We start from the raw sequence: 24,176 nt of genomic DNA, 5'->3' as shown, positions 1-24,176 counted from the left end.
TACCAGTCTACTTTGCACAGGACAGGGCATCAACAAGTTTTAATAGCTAAAAAGGAAAAAAAATGTAATGTTCAGGAACAAGGTTGATTTATACCAAATACAGTGTAAGGAGTGACACCCAATACCAATTAAAAGCACTGAATCTATGCCCAAAGGGCGACAAAAGAATATCTACCCTTTGACCCAGCCATAGCACTGCTGGGTCTGTACCCCAAAGAGATAATGGACACAAAGACTTGTACAAAAATATTCATAGCTGCGCTCTTTGTGGTGGCCAAAAATTGGAAAATGAGGGGATGCCCATCAATTGGGGAATGGCTGAACAAACTGTGGTATATGTTGGTGATGGAATACTATTGTGCTAAAAGGAATAATAAAGTGGAGGAGTTCCATGGAGACTGGAACAACCTCCAGGAAGTGATGCAGAGCGAGAGGAGCAGAACCAGGAGAACATTGCACACAGAGACTAATACACTGTGGTATAATCGAACGTAATGGACTTCTCCATTAGTGGCGGTGTAATGTCCCTGAACAACTTGCAGGGATCCAGGAAAAAAAACACCATTCATAAGCAAAGGATAAACTATGGGAGTGGAAACACCGAGAAAAAGCAACTTCCTGAATACAGAGGTTGAGGGGACATGACAGAGGATAGACTCTAAATGAACACTCTAATGCAAATACTATCAACAAAGCAATGGGTTCAAATCAAGAAAAATCTAATGCCCAAGAAAAATCTAACGCCCTAATACGCATCGGCTATGGGGGGTGGGGGGGAGGAAAAGAAAATGATCTATGTCTTTAACGAATAATGCTTGGAAATGATCAAATAAAAATATATTAAAAAAAAAATAAAAGCACTGAATCACATCCAGAAAAGAGAAAGAATTCTATTATGTATAGGTGAGAGGCAAAAGCTCTGAAATTTACAAACTGCAGTAGAACAAGAGACCTTTGTAGAACTGGGAAACATTTCGAATAACATCCATAGTGTAGGAGTTTTGACATCTTAAACTTTTTCACCCTAACACTTTTTAAGATAATGGCTGAACTTATTGTTAGATCAGCCAGTTTCAAAATCCACCAATGAGTATCAACCAGCAAGAGAGATGTCCTTTTCTTAAGGTCTGTTTTAAGAAGGGATGGGTTGGAGGTTGGGGGGGGGGGGGGGCTGGCAAGAGAGTGTCAGGCCAAGCAGAAATTAAGCAATTAAAGCTTACCCTTGACCATTCAGGGAATAGGATAAGTTGGCATTTTGGGGAAATCCTGTTACAAGAAGGCAGATTTACTACTCCCTACCCATATCAATGGGATTAGAATTGGAACTGAAGCAGAAAGACTGGGTAAGGGAGGGCAGCAATAGAACTTTGTATGGAAAGATATATTTCAACATATTAAGGGGATGTACTTCAATGTTGTATGCAGAGAATAGGATAAACTAAACTTTGCATTGGAGGAAAAATAAAACCACTTTTCCCTAACATTCCCATTAATATTCAGCATGGCAACTTGGAGAGTTATATCAATATAGACAGTTTGCAATTATCTTGTTCAAAATTATTACCTTCAGTAAATAACCAGCATGATATTGAAAGTGGGGAAATTAATACTGATTAACTTCATGTGGTCCAATTTTATTTATAATAGCATCGTAGAAGTCATGAGAATCTATCATGAGAAATATTGTTCTGCATGCTATTACCCTACAGCATTTAAAATATACAAAATGTTATTTAAGGTATGAGACACATGGTACAAAAAGATGTTTTTCCACACACAAAAGAGTGGGCTCAAAAGAAAAGGTTGGGAGTGATAGGCTGAGGGGAGTTGCCATATTATATCAGTTTTCATCCAACTAAAGGTCTTCTCAAAAAAGCTCCCTAGAAAAGGAAGGCCAGCCTGAACCAAGTTGTCAAAGGTTAGTATGTATGGACACAGGATCTTCAAAGTGAGTTTCTGTCACTAGCATCTATTATTCCAAACAGTTTTAAACATCAGCAACATTTTAAGAATGTTATTACTAGTTGAAGACTTCATTTAAAAAGAGAAAGATGTCTCCCTACGTGTATATTAAACAGTACAAAATTGTACATGGATAAGCTTCCATAGAAAAAGCAGGCTTGAATCTTAGTCTTTCTTGCTACCCAGAAAAATGGTTCCTGTTACAGTTGTGGGTTTTAGCACTGGGCTCAATTTTCAAGGTATTTTCTCTCACAGACAGGCTTGTTCTCACTATGTATGTATACCCACACCACCATATCCTTCAAATTTACTAAAAAGGCGAGTTTTTTTCCCTCTCTGGTCTCATTATCTGTTTAGCAAGATATCTCTCCTTTGTTTTACAACTTTGGAAAAATGAAGAATATAGCACTAAATTCTACTCCAGGAAAAAAACTTTAAAGCACACAATCCAACCAACCAAAAAAAAAAAAAAACCTTAAAACTCAAGACATTTTGTAGCTGACATAGCATGCCCATGTGTTCTATAATAAGGAAGAAGTATTTAAGTATCTAGAGAATACAACTCATACCAACAATAATTCTAAAAAGTAATTTGGGGAGGGTTCTGAAACTTAAGTGAGAATGAAAATGATCGCCCTTCCCCTTGAGCCCAGCTCCCAGGGGTGTTAAAATAGACACTGTGTTAAAAACACACATATTTTCAGGACATGAGAGATACTATTGGGACCATTTCAACTCAGAAAATGTGTTCCCAATACCTATATTGACTCCATAGACTCTGAATCAGCACTCCCTGATCAATAGGGAGCTAATCAAAGCAACTGTGTGCTCCAATATGTGCAACTTAAAAATATCAGTTTCATAAAATTTTCAAAAACTCATGCCTTAGGGGCAAAGGGGTAGCTCAGTGGATTGAGAGCCAGGCCTAGAGATGGGAGGTCCTGGGTTCAAATTTGGCTTCAGACACTTCCCAGCTGTGTGACCCTGGGCAAGTCACTTAATCCCCATTGCCTAGCCCTTGCCACTCTTCTGCCTTGGAACTGATACACAGTATTGATTCCAAGAGGGAAGGGAAGGGTTTAAAAAATATATATCTTTCCAAAATGCTTGCAAAGGGAAAAAAAAAATCACATATGGTTGTTAAATTCTAGGCCCTACAAAGCAAGACCTCCCCAAATTGGACAGGCCAGGCTCCTTCTACAAACTCCCCTTACATCCTCTCAAATTTTCTCTAAGTGTTTTTTTAGGGAAACGGGTCAGGAAGAAATCGGTAGAAAAGAGGCAGCCTCGTTAGGCACCCATGGAAATATCCATGACCCACCCTCCAAGATATGGGGATACTTTTGTGCAGACTTCCCTGAGGTACTGGATTTCATTCCAGCAGATTTCACTCAAGATGATAGGATTCATAATCCTGGGAGCTAACTGGAAAACAAAAACATTTTTATGTCTCCTCTCCCAAACAGAGCACCCTCAAATCCTCCTGTCCCTGTGATACCAATCTCCATGGTATATTACTATCTTCTCCAAGGATCACCAAAAATGAAGATACCACAGACTTCAGGCAAAAAGCACCTAAAGACTCTACCATTAACGTATTAAGAATAAAACCTGAAGAGTGCTTATTGCTGCTTAGTTGTCCGGAAAGAATGTCAGAACAATAAATTTGCAAGTTGACTTAGCTGCTATTTTGTTTTGTTTTGTTTTGTTTTTGTCTTCCATAAGTCCTATGTGAGTCCTGAATCAACCAAAAGGGCTATCAAACCAAGACCTGCCTGTTCAAAGTATCCATGCAAATACCATCTTGCTATCATAACTTCAGACTCAAAAGTCCCAAATGTTTCTCTGCCTGATCCTTGGATTTTTACTTTCTTTGGAGGAAAATCCCCAGTTTCAAGTATGACAAAATACAGAAACAATCCCAGGTCTGCTTTTAAGAAATGAACTCTTCATTTAAAAGTAGGCTTGAAAAAAAATAAAATTAAAATTAAAAAAATTTCTTTAAAGTAAATTTGAACAGGGCAGTGACCATTAATAATAATTGCATCTGTTGGCCTGAACTCAAAGTTTCCTATTTATTCATACACCAAATGACATCAAATAACCCCAACTGTATCCTCCTCTTCCCCCAAAGCTCACAACTTATGAAAATGGAAACATTGTATGTGTGGAACCCACAATGGATTTTCAGAACTGGGAAAACAAATGCTTGAGATTAATCTTCTCTAAAATGCCAATGTGCATAATCTTTGCCTCACTTAAAAGTTTAATAGACTTGACTCAAACTGCCTTTATAAAAACCTTACAAAATATATCTTTAAAAACTTGAAAAAAGTAATTGTATGTTCTATGCATGGATAAATCTTTTAGGATACAGCTAATGTGGATTTTATAATTTTTTTAAAAATACGTATTTTTAACAACTAATGGTTCGTTGAGTGGGTGTCTCCGTGTTCTACATGAGTGCTCTTAAAATTCTTCTCAGCCTAAAGTTGTAATGTGGTCCAATAACCTCACACTGTGTTGTGTGGTTGCTTTGTAACTTATAGTATAAAAGATAGTGCTTTTTGATGTCCAAGAGCTGGTGAAAGATGATTAACCTGGCTTGGTTCATTTGTTCATTGCTGTCTCAATCAATGGGTCCATTGTAAAGTAAATCAGGACCACTAAGCAGAGGGGCAGGACAACCTACTCGGGCTCCCCTTCATACTTCTGCAGGATATACACGCAGGAGAGGACAAACAGGGTGACCCTTACAACCCAGAAGAAGCGACCAAATAGCATGTGCAAAAGATGGAAGAGAAATCCCAGGAAGAGAGACAGGAACCAGTAGGCCAAGAGTTCCGCAACAATCAACAGCAGAGCTCGGCTGGGATTGCTGGCCACAGCTTCAGGCCGAAAATAATGGGTCAGGTTCGAGGCATCAATTCCAAGAACTTCCAGCAGGTCAGTCCACAGGCTCCAAAGAGTCTCTACTAATACATCCACGCTGTTTACAAATCCCTCAGTTGACCTGGAGAAAAACTTCTGCAGGGCGCGCACGTTGTCCTCTCCGCACAGGTTGCAGATGCTCTGGTAGATACTGCTGGCGGCCTGGCGGAAGGCGTTTTGCCGTTCTGGGCTTCGACTCCACGCCGCCTGCGCCCCGGGCGGTTCCAGCCTCCCCAGCAGCAGCAGTAGGAGCAGGGGCTGGAGTGAGGACCCGGCGCGGGCACCCATGTCCGCCCTGTTCACTCAGCGGCAGGTAGGAAGGCGAGCCCAAGGGCCTGCAGGGAAAGTGGTAGCCCACGTACGGCGTTCCGCCTCCGGATCTAGCGGCCTCCTGCGCGGCTCCAGGTTCAGCCGCCTCCTGGACAGTATGCGTCGACAGCCACCTGCACCTCAACAGCCGCCTGCTTCTACGCGCCGCCGCCGTGCTGAGCTGCTTCCGCTTCCGCCTCCTATTTTTTCATAAAAAATTTTTATAGCGGTGGCTCTCTGGAAAGGAGAAATACTAAAAAAAAATTTAGTGATAGAAAAAAAAACAAAAAAAATATTTTTAAGTATGATTTTTCTGTTTTCAATTTTAATTTTCTATTTAAATTTATTTTTAAGTATTTTTCCAAGGTTACATGATTCATGTTCTCTCCCTCCTATCTTCCCTCCCCGCTCCCAGAGCAACTCTACTTACTAGATTATACATGTTATCACTCAATACCTATTTCCATATTCCTTTTTGTAATTAAGTAATCTTTTAAAACCAAAACCCCAAATCCTATACCCATAAAAACAAGTGATAAATCATATGTTTTTCTTCTGTGTTTCTATTCCCGCAGGTCTTTCTCCTCAGGCCCTTGGGATTGTCCTGGATCATTGCATTGCTGTTAGTAGTAAGGTCCATTACCTCTAATGGTCCCACAATGTTTCAGTCTCTGTGTACAATGGTCTGGTTCTGCTCATTTCACTCTGCATCAGTTCATGGAGGTCGGTCCAGTTTTCATAGAAATCGAGCAGTTCCTCATTCCTTGTAGCACAATAGTATTCCAAAAAGTTTTTTTTCAATACTTTGGCCTATCTAAATAGGAAAAAATCAAATGAATGTAAAATAGCTGTTGCTCAGCTAATTGAGTTCATACAAACGTGTGCACATTTGTACAGTGGGGGAGGTTGGGACTGATATGGCAGGAGTCAATCCTTATGGAATGTGTAGTGTTGCCCTGGTCACTTTAAGGGAAACGAGGCACCACTCAGGTTTTTCTATATCATCACAAATACAAATTCCACAGACTTGACCAAACATTTCCCTAGATTTGGCCAGGGCAAAAGAATTCATCTTCTATAGAATATAAAATCTGTTGCACATACATATATGAGCCTTCCGGTTTGGGGGGCGGGGGAGAAGTAGCAGGTATGTTCCTGAGCCATATGTTGGATTTACCACCTATTTGAGTGGTAAATCTTGCCACCCGGTCCTGAGGTCTCATAAGTTTTTCCACTTCCCGAGCTGGGAAGTAATACAGTTCCCAGGGTCTTTTTGCAGGAGACCAAGACTAAAGCCGGGAGGGGGCGGGGCACAGGGAGAGAGAGGTGTGGAAGTGGGGTGTGTTTATGTATTTGAATATGTGCGTTATTAGGTCTTCACCTGTAGGAGCATTCTTTAGTGGAACCTCCTTGACCACCAAACAAAACCTCCCTCTTTCTCTTTTTTTAATCATTCCCCCTCCTCCTCATTCACTCCCTTGTTAACCCTGAATTTGACTCAGGTATATCACATAAGACCCTCTATCACCCTCATATCCCACTCTCATGAACCCTCCCATTTTGTCTCATAAAAAAATAAAATAAAATAAAAAAGACTTACCTGGAGATAAGAATATTTCAAGATTCTGTTTAAAATGCCCCATGTCCATCTCTTCAGTGTTACTTCCACCTGGTTTCTACCTTCACCCCTATTTCCTTATGAACATTTAGAAAGAAGTCACTTTGTTACTTGTTATCCTTGTCTGCTGAATTCATTTACTCCTCCTGAATTTCTATTGTCTGGGATATTGGAGGAGCAAATAATCTCTTCAATTTGGGATTTTTTTACAAGAGTGTTTCAGATGTCTATTATTGAACACCTATCTTTTTTTCATTTATGATTAAGCTCAGATTTGCAGGATAGATTACCCTGAGCTGAATTCTGAACTCCATTGCTCTTTAGAACACATCGTTCCTCTCACTTCTGCATTTTTTGGTGGATTCAAAATAGTCTTATCTAATAGTGTTATTTTGATTTTCCTTTCTTTGTGTTTGAAGGCATTTTTCCTATTCACTTGTAAAACTTGTTTCTGAAATGAATTGTTAAATTTAACCAGTACTGTCTTGGAGTTTGCAGCCCTGTGTTTTTGTTTTTGTTTTTTTGTTTGTTTGTTTGTTTTTCCTAGAGGTGATTTATGAATTCATTAAATTGGTATTCATTTTCTGAATTCAGAAATTCTGAGCAGTTTTCTTATACTATTTTTTCTTGCAATAAGCATCCAAATTGTTTTATTGCATAAAAGTATCCACGATATTTGTTGTCATTGTTGCTGTTGTCATGTTAGTCTGGGAGATTTAGATTATCTCTAAGGTTTTGCTTAAAGAGCATATTTTCCCTTAATGATATTTTTTCCTTTTCTTCTAGATCATTCTACACTTCTTTGTATTTATATTCCTGTTCCATTGTTCTCTCTTTTATTTCTTTGGTAACAGTTGCTATCACAGATTCAGGTTTTTTCTGTTCTGATAATTACTTTTGCCATGCAAGCCTTCATAATTTTAATTTCTCTTTTAAACCACTCTGGAACAATGTATTGTGGTTCCATGTTATCCTCAGATTTCTCCTCTGTCTCGTCAAGATTTGGATCATTTAATTTTGTTTTGCAGCATTTATTCATAGATGTCTGAACTCATTTATTATAGCTGGAGGCCATATTTCCTTCTGCAGTTAATATTTTCCTTGTCAATTTATCTGCTTACACTTAAGATCTTTATGTTTTCTTCTTCCTGAGAACTTTGATAATTTCAGTCATTCCCTCCCCCCTTATGTTACCCCTTTAATTATTTCTAACTCCCTCCCCTCTGATGGTGGTTTCCTTGGAGGCTAGATCTCAAAGCAGCTCCACCTCCTCCTATAGTGAGCAATTCAGATTGACTAGACAGAGACCTAAAGATGTCTCTATCACAAGTGACTTTTTAAAAAAGTTTAATTAATTAATTAAGAATATTTTTCCATGGTTATATGATTCATGTTCTTTCCCTCTCCTCCTCCCACCCCCTCCTGTAGCCAATGAGCAGTTCCACTGGGTTTTATATGTGTCATTGATCAAAACCTATTTCCATATTATTGATATTTTCACTAGGGTGATCATTTAGAGTCTACATCCCCAATCATATCCCCATCAAACCATGTGATCAAGCAGTTGTTTTTTTCTTCTGTGTTTCTACTCCCACAGTTCTTTCTCTAGATGTAGATAGTGTTTTTTTTTTTTCTCATAAGTCCCTCAGAATTGTCCTGGATCATTGCCTTGCTGCTATTAGAGAAGTTCATTACATTCAATTGTATCACAAATGACTTTGAGGGAACAGAACTATCTGAAAGCTTGGCTGTTCCCCTCAGGCTTAGTGGAGTGCCATAGAAGGCCTCATACAACAGTATCCTGATCTATTCTATCTTTTTCAGTTCTTTGACCTGGCTATTCAAAGCACTGCCACACCAGTACCACTGCAACCAGATTTGAGTTCTGTCATTATCAGTTGGGTGTCTAAAGCTTTGTGAGAAGGAAGGCAGAATGAAGTATGATGTTAATCTGTTTTTGAAGCTCAAAACATGTGTTCTGTGCCTTTTTCTCTGTTCCTCCATTCTCCCATAGAGATTTTTTTGCCACACAGATTGCTGTCATAGAACTGGCCCCTACAACCCAGAAAACTTCCACAATCTGGAGCCACAATCATGACAGCACTATAAAAAGTGAAGGGAGCTGGGATATAGGGTTGGGTTTATCATAAGCTTCTGGGTTGGGTCTGCTAGTGTAGCCTTAGTGCCAGTACTATAAGGAGGGAGAGGAGAAGGTACTATGTAAACTCATGTTAGGAGTCTGCTCAAAGGTTTGGTTGGTTGTTGTGTTTTTTATTTCTATTTATCTTTGAGTTCAAGATTTCCTAGAACATAGACTCAGTTGAAGTTATTTTACCTTTGGTGCATACTTTCTTTTTTGAAGAGGTTTTTGAGATCATAAGAATCAAAGAAAAATATCTTATTCTTCACCCTACTAGTCACATGATCCAAAATCCCTTCCTCATGTATTACTTCCATTATTTTATATTTCAAATCATATAATCCTCAGTTATTAGCTTTTCTTCCAATTACATAATTGCTCTTTGAGATTTCTATTTGGACCTCTGGCACAGAAAGAGGATATCATCTCATACTCCAAGAGCAAGGAAGTAGGTCTATCAATTTCATATCATAAGATACCCAAGTTATTTTCTGTCTTCAAAAAAAGATATGAGAAGAATACCAAGGTTAGTACATTGAAGAAAGTCAAAGCCCAAGTGCCACTATCTTCTTGTCCAACTTTGGACAAATAACTATTCCCCTTTAGGTATAATTTTCTTCTATTAAACAAGTAAGATAATATTTGTCCTGTCACCTTCCAAAAGTTGTGGTGGAAAGCAAAAGAGATAATATATATGGACATACTTTGTAACTATAAAGTGCTATTGAGTAGTGATTTTTTTTATGGGATTCCATCTTTTGGAATGGAATCTTAATTCCATCTTTTATCACTTTGGACAGGTGTAAGTTATAGAACTAATTGAGACACAGATAGTCAAGTCCCCAAAAGATACAAACAGATGAGAACACTGGGATGACTCTGAAGTTAAATTCAATAAGGATGACTAAAATGTCTTAGATATAAAAAAAAAATCTTAACATGATGGAACATGTGGACTCCAATTTATGTCAAAAAGACCTAAAGGTTTTTTAGCACAGGGCAAACTCCACCTGAGTCATTGGTATGATGTGGCAACCAGAAAATTGAATACAATCCTGAATTCCAGGAATAAGTCGTTGATTGTTCCTTTGTATTCTGTTACTTTCATATCTCATTTGTGTGTTATGGTCTGTTCTGGGCACTGTGAAAAAGAATTCTTTACCCTATTGTCTATCCTGAGTTAACACTAACTTAAATAACTCACTAGATTATGAAGACAAGATTAATTCTCCTTTGTCTGCCTTTTGATTGAATCAACACAAGCTTGAGCTAGGTGGAAGAGTTTACAAGCCAATTAGTGGATTCACACCCTCAGAAACTCAAATCAGGATAAGTATTCACCTTTCCAGAAGGTGAGAACTTAACCTTCAGAAAGTGAGAAGTCAGTCCCACAGACTCTCTGGGCAGTGCTAGACAATTTGGAAAGTGTGATTGGCCCCTATGAAGAGGGGCAGGGACAAGAAGTCACTATAAAAGCAAGCCCTGAACTCCCTTAGAGAGAGATTGTCTTTGAGAAGATAGTCTGAAGAGATTGTCTTCTGGAGATAGTCTTCTGACTGGGGAAGAGTCTTCAAGGGAGCTTCTCTGGAGACTGTGGCTTGGATTGTGGGTTTGAATATCAGCTTCAACTTAGATTCTGACTCTTGGACTACTTCTTTGGGTGAGTGAAAGGCTGACTCATTTCCTAGTTTCCTAAGAGACTAGCTTCCATCTTGGAAAAGGCCAAGTGGTTACTCACCACCAGCCTTCCTGGTTGAGAACTAATTAATCTCTTCTTGGATTAAGCAGACATGGAGTAAACATTTAAGTTGATAGGATAGATAACCTCTCTAACCTCTTCACATTTCTCTACTTTATTGTTTCCTCTCCATTTGTAAATATTTGTAATTAAAGTTCTGACTTGAGACATAATAAATATTGGCGACCACATAATTTAATAAAATTATTGTCCAACCATTCAATTTAATCCTTACAGCACTACAGTTTAAGAATATTGATAAGCTAGATGTCATCCAAAGAAAGATGATTCATAGGATCATGGTATAGCAGAAACTGTAAAATCTCCCAATTCCCTCTCAAATTGACAAGACAGGTTCTTAGAGCTCTTTGATCTTTAATGACCTTAATGAATCTGAAAAACTTTGGAATAATAATGTCTTTCTGATACTATATTTCATGATCCCCCATGGGTGTGCTTCCTGTTATAAATAGTCATTTAGACTTAATTACCTTTTGGAAAAGGATATTTTCTAAGATTATATAGGAAGAATAGTTAGTATAAAATATCCTAACAAATGTCTATCATTCTTTCCCACCAATACTCACAGAATCCAGGAAGAATAATTTGGAAGAAAAAAAAAACATTTGGCAAATATAACTTACTAGAAGTCCTCATCTCCTCTCTGTGCAAAACTCATGAAAAGAGTGTTTTGTTTTTTCATTGCATAATATTATATATTCCTTTTGAATATTGATTGGGAATGATGATTACTAAGTTCCCTTCCAAATTTTAAGTTTTATGATTCTATGAAAGAAAATCTACATAGTAGAAAAATAGTAGACCAGGAATAAGAATATTTAAATTCTAGCTTTACTTTCTTTCTGTGTAACCTTGAACATGCTCCTTCTCTTATACAGAATTTATCATAGAGTTTTTTATTTCAGTTTATCTGCTTATGCTTGAGATCTTTAACTTTTTTCTTCCTGAGAGGTTTGATCATTTCAATCTGCCCCACCCCCACCCCACAGTTGAATCACATATCTGGCATTTACTATTTGTGTGTTCATAAATAAGTCACTTAAACTCTCTGAGTTTCAGTTTCCCCATCTGTAAAGTGAAAGTAAAAACATGTACATATAGGGCCTACTAAAAATAAAATGAAATGATATATGTAAAGCACTTTGCAAACCTTTAAGCATTTTATAAATGGGAAGGAAGAGTGGTATGTGTGCATATGCCCTATATTGGTCTATAGAGGGCCTCTGAACCTGTGATTTACTCTATGTAGGAAAATCCCATAGGAAAGAAAGAAACAAACAAAGAAGGACCTTACTCCATCAAAGCAGGTCTTTAACTCCTTTACACTGTAGAGTCTTATGCTTTCCTTAGGTACCAAAAGTTTAAATAATGTGCCTGTGGTCACATTGATATTAACTGTCTTGAGCCCAGATTTTCCCAAAGTCATGGTTGACCCTGAATCCATTACACTGCACTGTCTTTCAAAAGACAGTTGTTATCAAAATAAAGGACTTGGATGAGGTGAATTTTAATGTCCCTTAAATCTATGATATTCCTTTGTTTTTCTATGCTCACAGGAAGAGACCTCAGAGGTCATGTAGCCTAGTATTCTCATTTTTTTGTCTGGGAAAACCGAAGCTTAAAGATGAGTTATATAAGGTGATACAGGTAGGAAGGGGACAATGTGAACCCAGGTCCTCTGATTATTGAACCACTATATCATACCATCTCCTGAACCAAGGAACCTTCCATTTCTAACAAGAACTGCCTTATCTGAGATCACTCAGGGAGTTAACAACCAACTTGGGATGGGAATCATCATCTAGAATTTGTTCAGCTCCTGATAATGTGTATATATATATATATATATATATATATATATATATATATATATATATATATATATAATGTGATTCCAGTCAGAGTTTTGAGTATTACTGAGTTTAATTAGTTATTAATTAGTTATCTAGCATAATTAGAAGTAGAGATCAATACCAGTGAAATTATTTTTTTAATAGAAGTACTACTAACCTTCAGAACAAGTACTATTTCTAGAACTTGAGATCATCTGGTTTAATCTCTCTCTCTCTCTCTCTCTCAGAAAATGTGCAGTTAATGGCCAACTTTATACCATGCTCAGGGACTTTCAGAAATATCTCCAAATCAGTTACTGAAGGCATTTGGTGACAGCAGATTCATATTAGTTTGTGAGGCATGCATGATTCATAGCCTGAATTTGTCAACAGACTGCTTCTTTTTTAATACATGATATATTGTTCTGTCTATTCTTTTCAGTGTTCCTCTTTGGGAGTCATATTTAACAGTCTGACTATAAAAGGCAGCTGTGCAGGAAGTGTTTCTTTGTGTTGGCAATGTAATAATCCTGATAATACTCATAATACCAACAAGGAAAAATTGCTCTAGTGCCCTAGAGACAGAATTACTTGGATTCCCATTATACAGAAACCGCCCTGGGGATGTTTGTAAGAAATTCCCCTTAGAAATTAAAAGCAAACTTAAAATAGGAATTTAGAGCAAAATTCCTTTGCTTTAATACCAACTACCAAGTGGTCAGTGACTATGCAGTCCTAGTGAGTCCCCATTCCTAGTACTTTCCATGAGATTTGCCACTTACTTGGACAAGCTAATAACCTGCTAAAGGTATCATTTACTAACCACCACCTTCTTCATGTCTCTAATGATGCCCTTCCCCTGCTAAAAATTCTTCAATGGGTTGTCAGTTTAAACTCCTTTGATAGAGTGAGATGACACGGTGATAACATGCTAATCCTGAATTCAAAAAGAGAGGAGTTCAAATCTGCCCTTGGAAACTTCCTAGGTGTGTGACCTTGAGCAAGTCACATAACCTGTTTCTGCCTCAGTTTCTTCAACTATAATTGGAGACAACAATTGGAGACTACCTACCTCTTAGTGTGGGCAGCTAAGAAGGGCAGTAGATGGAATGTTAGGCCTGAAGTAAAAAATTTTTCTTCATGAATTCAAATCCAGTCTCAGATACTTACTAGCTATGGACAAGCCACTTAATTCTGTTTGCCTCTGTTTCTCATCTGTAAAATGAGCTAGAGAAGAACAAAGCAAACCACTCCAGTATATTTGCCATAAAAATCCCAAATGGGGTAAAGAGTTGGATAATCCGAAAAAAATGAATATATCCCTCTCTCTCTCTCTCTCTCTCTCTCTCTCTCTCTCTCTCTCTCTCTCTCTCTCTCTCTCTCTCTCTCTCTCTCTCTCTCTCTTTCTCTCAGTTATTGTGAGGTTTACATGGGATAATTTTGTAAAATGTTTAGCATAGGGCCTGGCATATGATTGATGCTTATTCCTTTCTCTTTCTTGACATTAAAAATCCTCCCCAAACTAATACTGCCCTGACTTTCTGGCCTTATTTCCCATTGCTCTCCTTTACAAGTTCTACATTCTAGACAATTTGAATCTCACTGTTCTCCCTTCTTCTTCTGAATTCTCCTACTCTCATGTCTTTGCTTTTACAAAAAAAAAAAAAAGGTAGAGTTGTGAATTGATCCAACCATTCTGGAGGGCAATTTGGAGCTATGCTCAAAGGGCAATAAAATATTGTCTGCCCTTTGATCCAGCCATAGCACTGCTGGGTTTGTACCCCAAAGAGACAATAAGTAAAAAGACTTGTACAAGAATATTCATAGCTACACTCTTTGTGGTGGCCAAAAATTGGAAAATGAGGGGATGCCCTTCAATTGGGGAATGGCTGAACAAATTGTGGTATATGTTGGTGATGGAATACTATTGTGCAAAAAGGAATAATAAAGTGGAGGAATTCCATGGGAACTGGAACAACCTCCAGGAAGTGATGCAGAGCGAGAGGAGCAGAACCAGGAAAACATTATACACAGAGACTAATACACTGTGGTATAACCGAACATAATGGACTTCTCCATTAGTGGCAATTCAGTGATCCTGAACAATCTGCAGGGATCTAAAAAACACTATCCACAAGCAGAGGATAAACTGTGGGAGTAAAAACACCGATGAAAAGCAACTGCTTGACTACAGGGGTAGAGGGGATATGACTGAGGAGAGACTCCAAATGAACACTCTAATGCAAATACCAACAACATGGAAATGGGTTTGAATCAAGAACACATGTGATACCCAATGGAATCGCGCATGGGCTATGGGAGAGGTGGTGGGAGGGGGAAGGGAAGAAAAGAAAATGATCTTTGTTTCCAATGAATAGTGTTTGGAAATGACCAAATAAAAATTAAAAAAAGAAAAAAACAAGCAAACAAACAAACAAAAAACCTTTAATTCTTTTGTCATCTTCTAATAATCTCCATATGTTAAAAACCCCTTTCCTTTTTAAAACTTAAAAAAAATTATTTATTTGGTTGTTTGCTTATTTCTATTTATCAGTTATTTCTCTGGAGGTGTACATACCCAAGTCATTCTTCAAACAATATTTCTGTCATATATAATGTTTTCTTGGTACTGCTCATTTCATTCTTCTTAATTTCATATAGACCTTTTCAAGATTTAAAAAAAATTAAACTGCTTATTATTTCCTATAGCGCAATAGTATTCCATCACAATCAAATACAACTTGTTTAGCTATTTCTTAATTGAAGGGTATCCCCTCCATTTCCACTTCTTTGCCACAACAAAGAGAGCTACTACACATATTGTAAAGTATGAGTTCTTTTTCCTGATCACCTTAGGGAATAAGCCTAATAGTAGTATTGCTGGGACAAAAGGTATACATACTTTTATAACTCTTTAGGCATAACTCCAAATGCTCTCCAAAATGTTTGCATCAGTTCACAATTTAACCAACAGCATATTAGTGTCCCTATTTTTCCACATCCCCTCCAAACTTTGTCATTTTGCTCTTTTATCACATTAGCCAATCTGACCAATGAAATATGATATTTTGGAGTTGTTTTGATTTGCATTTCTCTAATCAATAAATATTTAGAACTTTTTTCATGTAGTTATATATAGATTTTATTTTTCATTCAAAATGGTCTATTTTTTTTACCACTTATCAATTGGGGAATGGCTCATATTCTCATCAGTTTGACAAAGTTTTCTAAAAATTTTAGATGAGATCTCTATCTGAGAGACTGACTATAATTTTCCCCCAACTTTCTGCTTTTCTTCTAGTCTTGACTATTTGTTTTGTTTGTACAAAAAATTAGTTTAATGTATTCAAAATTATCCATTCAAATTTTGTTAGCACCTGATATTACTTGATTTATAGAAGTATATTCATAATCTCAGTCTCATTGTTGACTATTTAGTTGCATTTCCACATATCCAATGAGTTGCTAATTCTTGTTTCTTTCTCTGACATATTTCTCACATATTTCCCTTCCACTTCACTTACATGATCACCACCCTACTTCAATTTCTCATCACTTCTCACCTGGACTTTTAAAAAAAAGTTTATATATACACATACATAAATATTATACAATATGTAGCATAAAAATAACATATATGACTTGTTATAAATATGTAATAAATTATAATAAATATGCTTATCTAAGAGAAACAAATTCTTACATTAGCTATGTCTAAAAAAGTCCATGTCTCATTCTTTTTTTTTCTCTTTCTCTCCTATCTCTCCCTTCACTACTACCTCTCCTATTCCCTAAAAAGGCAGGTAATATTATAGAGGTTATACATATATTATCATATAATGTATATTTCCCTGTTCTTCATATTGTAAAATAGGACACATATTACTTACATTAGAGAAAATTTCATAGAGGAAACAAAGTAAAGAATAACATGTTTTGATCTACATTTGGATCTTATCTATTCCTTCTATGGAGGTGGATATCCTTTATCATCATGAATCCCTTGGAAATGCCCTGTATCCTTGCCTTCTTATAATAGTTGTCATTCACAGTTGATCATCATACATTCTTTTTTTTCTTTTTTTAATTTATTTTTATTGTTATTTTTTAATTTGAATTAATTTATTTAGTCAATTTAGAACATTATTCCTTGGTTACAAGAATTACATTATTTCCCTCCCTCCCTCCCCTCCACCCACCATTCCCGCAACTGACAAGCAATTTCATTGGGTATTACCTGTGTCCTTGATCAGAACCTATTTCCATTTGGTGTTTGCACTAGGATGTTCATTTAGAGTTTATATCCCCAACCATATCCCTTCGACCCATGTATTCAAGCAGTTGTTTTTCTTCTGTGTTTCTACTCCCACGGCTTTTCCTCTGAATGTGGATAGTGTTCTTTCTCACAGATCCCTCCAAATTGTTCAGAATCACTGCATTGCCAGTAATGGAGAAGTCTATTACATTCGATTGTATCACAGTGTATCTGTCTCTATGTACAATGTTCTGGTTCTGCTCCTTTCACTCTGCATCACTTCCTGGAGGTTGTTCCAGTTCCCATGGAATGCCTCCACTTTATTATTCCTTTGAGCACAATAGTATTCCATCACCAACATATACCACAATTTGTTCAGCCATTCCCCAATTGAAGGGCATCCCCTCATTTTCCAATTTTTGGCCACCACAAAGAACACAACTAGATCATCATACATTATTGTTGTTACTGGGTACAACATTCTTCTGGTTCTGCTCACTTCACTTCGCATCAATCACTTCCTATAAGTCTTTTCATGGTCTTTTTTTCCATCATTTTGTCATTTCTTATGGCACAATACTATTTTATTACAATCATATACCACAACTTGTTTAGCCATTCCCCAATTGATAGACATTCCTTCAGTTTCCAGGTCTTTGCCACCACAAAAAGAGCTGCTATAAATATTTTAGAACATGTAGTTTGTTTTCCCTTTTCTTTGATCTCTTTAGGAAATAAACTTGATAGTGGTAATTACTTAAATAATGAAGTGATAATTACTTAATTAAAATGTATTTTCTATTTTATAACTCTTTGACTATACTTCCATATTGCTCTCCAAAATAGTTGAATGAGTTCTCAGTTCCACCAACAATGCATTAGTGTACCTATTTTTCCACATGCCCTCCAATATTTGCAATTTTATCCTTTTATCATTTTGGTCAATCAGATAAATGTGAGATGATTTAAATCAATTTTTCATATAGTTAAAAATAGCTTTGATTTCTTCATCTAAAAACTATCTGTTCATATCTTTTTACCATTCATTAATTGGGGAATGGCTCATATTGTTACATGTTTGACAAAATTCTCTGCATTTTTTTAGATAAGACCTCCATTTGAGAAACTGCTCATAAAAAATTATACCAATTTTTTATTTTCCTTCTAATATTGACTACATAAGCTTCATTTGTAAAAAATGTTTCAATTTAATGTATTCAAAAGTATCCATTTTCCATTTCACAATTCTTCTACTCTTGTTTATTTTTCTTCTACTATCTACAGATATGAGAAATAATATGTTCCCTATTCTAATTTGTTTATAATATCCCCTTTTATACCTAGGTCACATATTCATTTTGAACTTATCAAATAGTAAATTCTTATTTCAAAAGCTTGGACCTTTATTTCTGCCAAAAACAAGGTTATAATCTTATACTGCTATTTGTTGTGTATCTGTTCTATTCCATTGATCTACTTTTCAGTTTCTCAATCAGTGTCAGAGAATTTTGACAATTATAGCTTTATAATACAATTTAAAATCTGGTCCTTCTGAATCTGCTTTCTTTACTTCTTTTTTCATTAGTTCCTTTGATATTATGACTTTTTTGTTTTTCCATATGAATTTTCTTGTTAAGTGTGAAGCATGGACACCTTCTCATTCATAAGGACTTTCTTGACCATATCCACCAAAAGCTAGAAGTGATTTCTCCTTCCTCAAATTTCTCATAGTGCTTTGTTTGGACCTCTCCTTTGTGATTATCACACTCTCTTTTATATCAGACTTTTATATACAGCTTGTATCCTCATCCTTCTTCTGTTGTATGCTCCCTTAAGAACATGCCTATGTCATTTTTATATTGGTATGTTCAATGAGAAGCACAGGATCCCAGAATATCAGTGCTTTGTAGAATTGAGTCAAATAGAAATTAAACAAAAATAAACAGGTCAATTAGTTTTCACCTAAACTCAGCAAGTACTTATTAAGTGTGTTCTTTGTGCAAAGCAATGTGCTTCTGCTGAACATACAAAGCAAAATTTAAAAATAATGATTGTCCTCAAGGAGTTTACATTTTCCTGGGGTGGAGAAGGAGATACCACATGTTTGCAGAGAAATAAATATTTTATGATTTGAGAAAGAAGAGAGCACTCTACACTACAGGCAATCACATAAAATTTCTTGTAAAAAGTGTCATCTGAACTGAATCTTGAAGGAGTCTAAGGATGCTAAAAGGAAAAGGGAGGTGGAGGTGGGGAAAGGGAGTAGAGTACATTCCAGGCATAGGAAATGACCTGTTCAAAGCTGCAGATGCTGAGTTCAGTGAACAAAAATGGGTCATTTTGGCTAGACATATGAAGGGGAAAGATGTGAAATAAACCTGCAAACATAGGCTACATTGCTCTGTTACAAGGTTTCAGCCCCTTGGAAGCCTCAAGCTACTTGTTAACTTAGCCATAAGGCAGAAAGGCTTCAGGCTTCTGGGATGGAGCCATGCATGAAAGGTTGTAAACAAACTCCTATCCTGTAACTACATCTCCAAACTAGGAGCCACCCCCAACAGAATGAATGGGGCTATGAGATGTCCCTAAAGTATTAGTGCAGTTTTAAGCTTTTAATTACAGAGAATTGCATTAAGACTTTGGAGATACCCTAATATGTATTGCACTGGGAGGTGGTGGTTGTGACTGTTCTCTTTCATTCTCACTGAGGAGTGATTGTAGAGTGTTATCTGGGTATAGAAAGCAAGGTTGTTCATTCAGGGTCTGCCTCTAGTAGCCCTGTTCCTATAGTGCACTGTAGTTAGCCTAGCCTTGACTTCACAGTTTAGAATATTTTCCCCCATGGGTCAGTGCCTCAGGCACTGGTCCAGGGATGATGGGATTCATTTTCTGTGATCTTAGACAAGTGAATACCTTTGATAGAGCCTTAGCTACTCTGTTTCTGTCTGTGAGTGCCAGTTGTCCTACATCTCAGTTTAGTGGGGACCAGGATATAAAATGAGAGCATAAGAGAATTTGCTATCAGGTCTTCATTGATATTCAGGCAAATCACAATTGCCCTCATTGTCAGTTTCTTCAGCACTCTGTTATTCACCTCTCATGGAGGCAGTCGAGCCAAATGAGATACTACTATAAAAGTATTCAAAAGTAAGGCACAATAAGAATATCATGGTCAATATTGTTGTTGCTTAGTGACATCAAAGAGACTTTGCCCAGAAACCAAGATCTGTGTTCAAGTCCTGCCTCTGACACCTCCTGGTTATGTGACCTAGGTAGTCTCTTAGTGCTCAAGGTAACTGTAAGACTATAAGTTATACAGTTACTAGCCTGCATTAGGAAAGGGAAGTTTCCTCATCCAATAATTCCCCAGATCAATGAAATCACAAGTTTGATCTCCATCCCTGTATTACCACTTAACTCTCACTAAAGACTGGTGGACAAACCAATCAACAAGCATTTCTTAAGAACCCACTTGAAGGTAATTTGACTTTTAAAGTCCATATGACCCCTTCCATTGCCAATCTTCTTACACTTTATTCCTCTTGACTTAAGAGCCAGTGAGTCTGGTCTCCTAGTTTTTTCTTCTCAAAGACACTCCATCTTCCAATTCTGGAATTCATGCCTAAATTGTCTTCTTCCTCATTCTTACCTCATGGCTTCCCTGACTTCCTTCAAGAATCAACAGATATCCAATTTTCAATAAAAAGTCTTTTTAAATCCTTATTAATGTGTCTTCCCTTTGTTAATTATCCTCATGTTATTATATGTGTGTTTGTTTGTGTGTGTGTGTGTGTTTGTACTTTACAGTATTTGCTCATTGTCTTCCCCTTAGATTAGGAGCTCCTTGATATCAGAGAGTATTTCCCCCCATTATTTGTCTACTGAATGCTTAGCATAGTACTTGGCACACAGAAGGTTCTCAATAAATGATTCATGACTTGACTACTATATATCAAGCACAGTATTAGTTGCTGGGAATACAAGCATGTAATTAGGGATCGAGTGATATAAAGAGCAACTGAGAAAAAGGAAAACAAAAAAAATTTCAAGCGTTATCATGGGAATGTATAAAAATACAAAGTTCATTTTATCTTATCACTCAAGATTCTAAGACTCCTTTCATATCGAATATTTTATGTTCTATATTCTAAGTTGTCTTCAAACTCATAAGATTAGATGATTTAAGGTCTGTTCCAAGTCTAAAATTATATGGCTCCACATCTGCATTTTGGCCCTTTCTTTCTCTGTATTTTGCAAAATGTAACTTTGTAGAAACAGTTTTTTTTTCCCTGACAGGAATCTGTTGTCCTTATCCTACCTTTGTACTAAATGCATTCCAAATGCTTTTGCCAATTCTTGTAATTCTTCTGCTGAGATTTCACTGCCATGGTAATTGATTGCATTGTGATAAACCTGAGGTATTAAGAAGAGGCTCAATAAACAAGCTGTAACTTCTTCAGAGCTCTGGGAATGTCTGTTATGCTTTGGGACCCCAATTTCTGCTCAAAGACTAAAGCACATGACTGCAGTAAAAGGAGACAGGTGACTTTGAAAAGCAGGATCCAGGGCTGCAGCCTTTACATTTCTGCATTTGTCCAGGCTGCCACTGAAGAATCTGAAGAACAGTCAAACAATTGAGGATATTGAACCCTAAGCACCTTCTCCTTTCTCCCCTCACCTCAATTGTTCCTCGGGTTCCTCATCTATAAAATGAGATCATTGAACAGTATGTCCTCTAAGGTTCTTCTCCAGTTTTAAATCTATGATCTATCCATCTGAGAAATATAAAAGAAAGTTGATCCAAACACATCCCACATAAAAATCCACTATCCAGTTCTGGATGAATCATGTGGGAACAAATGGAAACACTAGAAAGCTTTTCTAGGGCTTGTGACATCCTGGACAAGAAAATGAAGACCACATGAGACAAAACTACAACAAAAAAGATAGGAAAATTTGGAAATCAAAGAGCTAGTGCCCAAAAACAGAATTCTGAATTCTAGACCCTAGTTTAAGATATAGGCACAAAGTTTGCTTCACCAGCAATGAACTTCATCTAATAATGGCCATTGAAAATACAGTTTTCTGGAAATCAGCAAATCTGATCAAGAGGAGTTTCTTCTATAAATTGCTTACCTTTCTAGTTGTATTTTTCCCTACACCTCTTCACTCTTTAAGGGCACATTCACTATCAAGTCTCATATACAAAACTACACCCCCCCAGCTCCATGCCTAAGCACAAATAGCCCAGCATGTCTAGAATACTCCTCCTCCTTAGTCCTATTTCATAGAAGCTCTAATTTCCTTCAAAGCAAAGTATTGTTGTCAATCCAAGTAATGGACACTTACTAAGTGTTGTTGTGGCCTATGGGCATTGTGCTAAATGCTAGGAATTTGAAGACCAAAAGGAAACCATCCTCAATCTCAATTAGTTTCATTCTAGTGGAGGAAATAATATGTACACATTCCATAATATACAGAATATATACAAGAAATCAAGATAATTTTGTTGTTGCTGCTGTTGATGTTTGAAGGAAACTATATCAGCTGAGAGATCTAGGAAAGATTGAATGAAGAAAGTGTTCCTTGAATTGTGTCCAGAAGGAAATGAAGGATTTCAAACAGTGGCCATGAGAAAAGAATCAATTCTAAGCACACAGAATAGCCAATATGAAAGGCACAGAGAAAGAAGATAGAGTGACTTATATGAAAATAGTCCAAAAATGTCTAAATTATAGAGCATGAGGAAGGAAACATAATGTTTGAAATTAGGAAGTAGCCAGGTTGTGAAGAGCTTTAAATATCAGAGGATTTTGTACTTGACACTGGATGCAATAGGCAGCTATTAAATTCTGTTGAATAAAGGAGTGACATAATTAGGTTTGTGCTTTAGGAAAACCACTTTTGGCAATTAGATAGGGGATAGATTGGAGTATAGAGAGTTTTGAGTCAAGAAGAACACTTTGGAGGCTATCACAACAGTCTAGGTAAGGACAATGAGAGCCTTTACTAGGGCAGAGACTGTGTGAGTAGGGAGAAGTATGTGAGAGATATGGTAGAAATAAAATGACAAATTTAGCAACTAACTAGCCAATGGAGTGAATGAATGAAAATTTGAGGATGAATACAGATAACTCATAGGAACACCAATAGTAATAGTAAAGTTTGAAAGAGGAGTGGGTTGGCAAAGGAGGGCAATGAGTTCTGTTTTAGACATGTTGAATTTGAGATGCCTACAGGCTATACAGTTTGAAAGATCTATTAGGTGGTTGGTGATGTGAGACTAGAAGTTCATGAAAGAGACTGGAGCTAGATATAAATCTTGGAGTCCTCTGCATAGAAACAGTAATAGAACCCATGAAAACTAATGAGGCCACCAAGAGAGAAAATGTAGAGAAAAAAAGAAGAAAGGTATAGAAGAGAGTTTTGGAGTGCACCCACAGGTATAACATGCTCATGAATCAGCAAAGGAGTCTAAAGGAAATAGTCTGACAAGTAATAAGAAAAGTAGATGAGAACGGTGTTCTGAAAACCCACAAAGAAAAAGAAAGTGGAGTCAAATGTAGCTAAGAGAAGAAGAAAAATCAAGGAGAAGAAATTATAGATTTGACAATTTGGAACTCATTTGTTAACTTAGAAGAAAGTTATTTAAATTGGGTGATGAGGTTGGAAATCATATTTGAGGAGATAAGAAAATGATAGAAGAAAAGGAAACATTGAGTATAGCTTTTTCAAGAAGTTTTGGTGAAAAAAAAGAGGAGACATATAGGATGATGATATTTTGATAGGATGATAGAATCCAATCATTTTTTTAATGTAAGGGAAACTTGAGTATGTTTGTGGTGAATTTAAAGGAAGTAGATAGGGCGTTATAAAGTATTAGATAGGTGGGGAGAAGATACACAGACCTGTCTGATCTTCACCCAAAAGCCCTTCAAAAAGCTATAATATAATGCCTTAAAATGTATTTTGGAGCAGCATGAAAAAGTTTTCAGTTGAAAACAACTTAAAAGCCTGACACAAAAATATAGATTATATTAGGGTGGAAGTGGAGCATTTCAAGGCAGACCTGACCACAGCAATAGGCCTTGGAGCATCTAAATCAGCAGCAAAGGCTTCCTGAAGTCTCAGCCACAGATGGTAAAAGAATTTGGACAACAGGTCAGAAGGAGACTACTGAGTTCACTTTCTGGTTCTGGGTGTAAGACTCCCCAAAGTCTTGTTACATTGTCCTTAATCAGATCCAGGTTGGGTCTCAAGGTGAGGAGTAGCATTAGCACATACCAGCGTTTATAGCCACGGGGGAGCCAAGGAACCTAGACACAGTTCTAAGTAGGAAAAGAGTGCTTTTGTTTACTCACAGACAAAAG

At 36.9% G+C, this 24,176-nt stretch overlaps 1 protein-coding gene across 1 annotated transcript; it reads right to left on the bottom strand.

Annotated features, from left to right (window-relative positions):
* Positions 1-2,997: 2,997 nt before the first annotated feature.
* On the bottom strand, positions 2,998-5,349 carry LOC100617274 (BRI3-binding protein-like). The gene has a single exon (XM_056793334.1). It carries the CDS (start codon positions 5,179-5,181, stop codon positions 4,651-4,653), a length of 531 nt encoding a protein of 176 aa, XP_056649312.1. The 5' UTR covers positions 5,182-5,349; the 3' UTR covers positions 2,998-4,650.
* Between the last annotated feature and the right edge of the window lie 18,827 nt (positions 5,350-24,176).

The sequence above is a fragment of the Monodelphis domestica genome, chromosome 1, assembly GCF_027887165.1.
Source record: "Monodelphis domestica isolate mMonDom1 chromosome 1, mMonDom1.pri, whole genome shotgun sequence".
NCBI lineage: Eukaryota > Metazoa > Chordata > Mammalia > Didelphimorphia > Didelphidae > Monodelphis > Monodelphis domestica.
This window is presented reverse-complemented; position numbering and strand designations above follow the sequence as displayed.

Bases quoted from the DNA above. Each gene is read 5' to 3' on its own strand.
- LOC100617274 (XM_056793334.1), bottom strand. From the start codon at position 5,181: ATGGGTGCCCGCGCCGGGTCCTCACTCCAGCCCCTGCTCCTACTGCTG.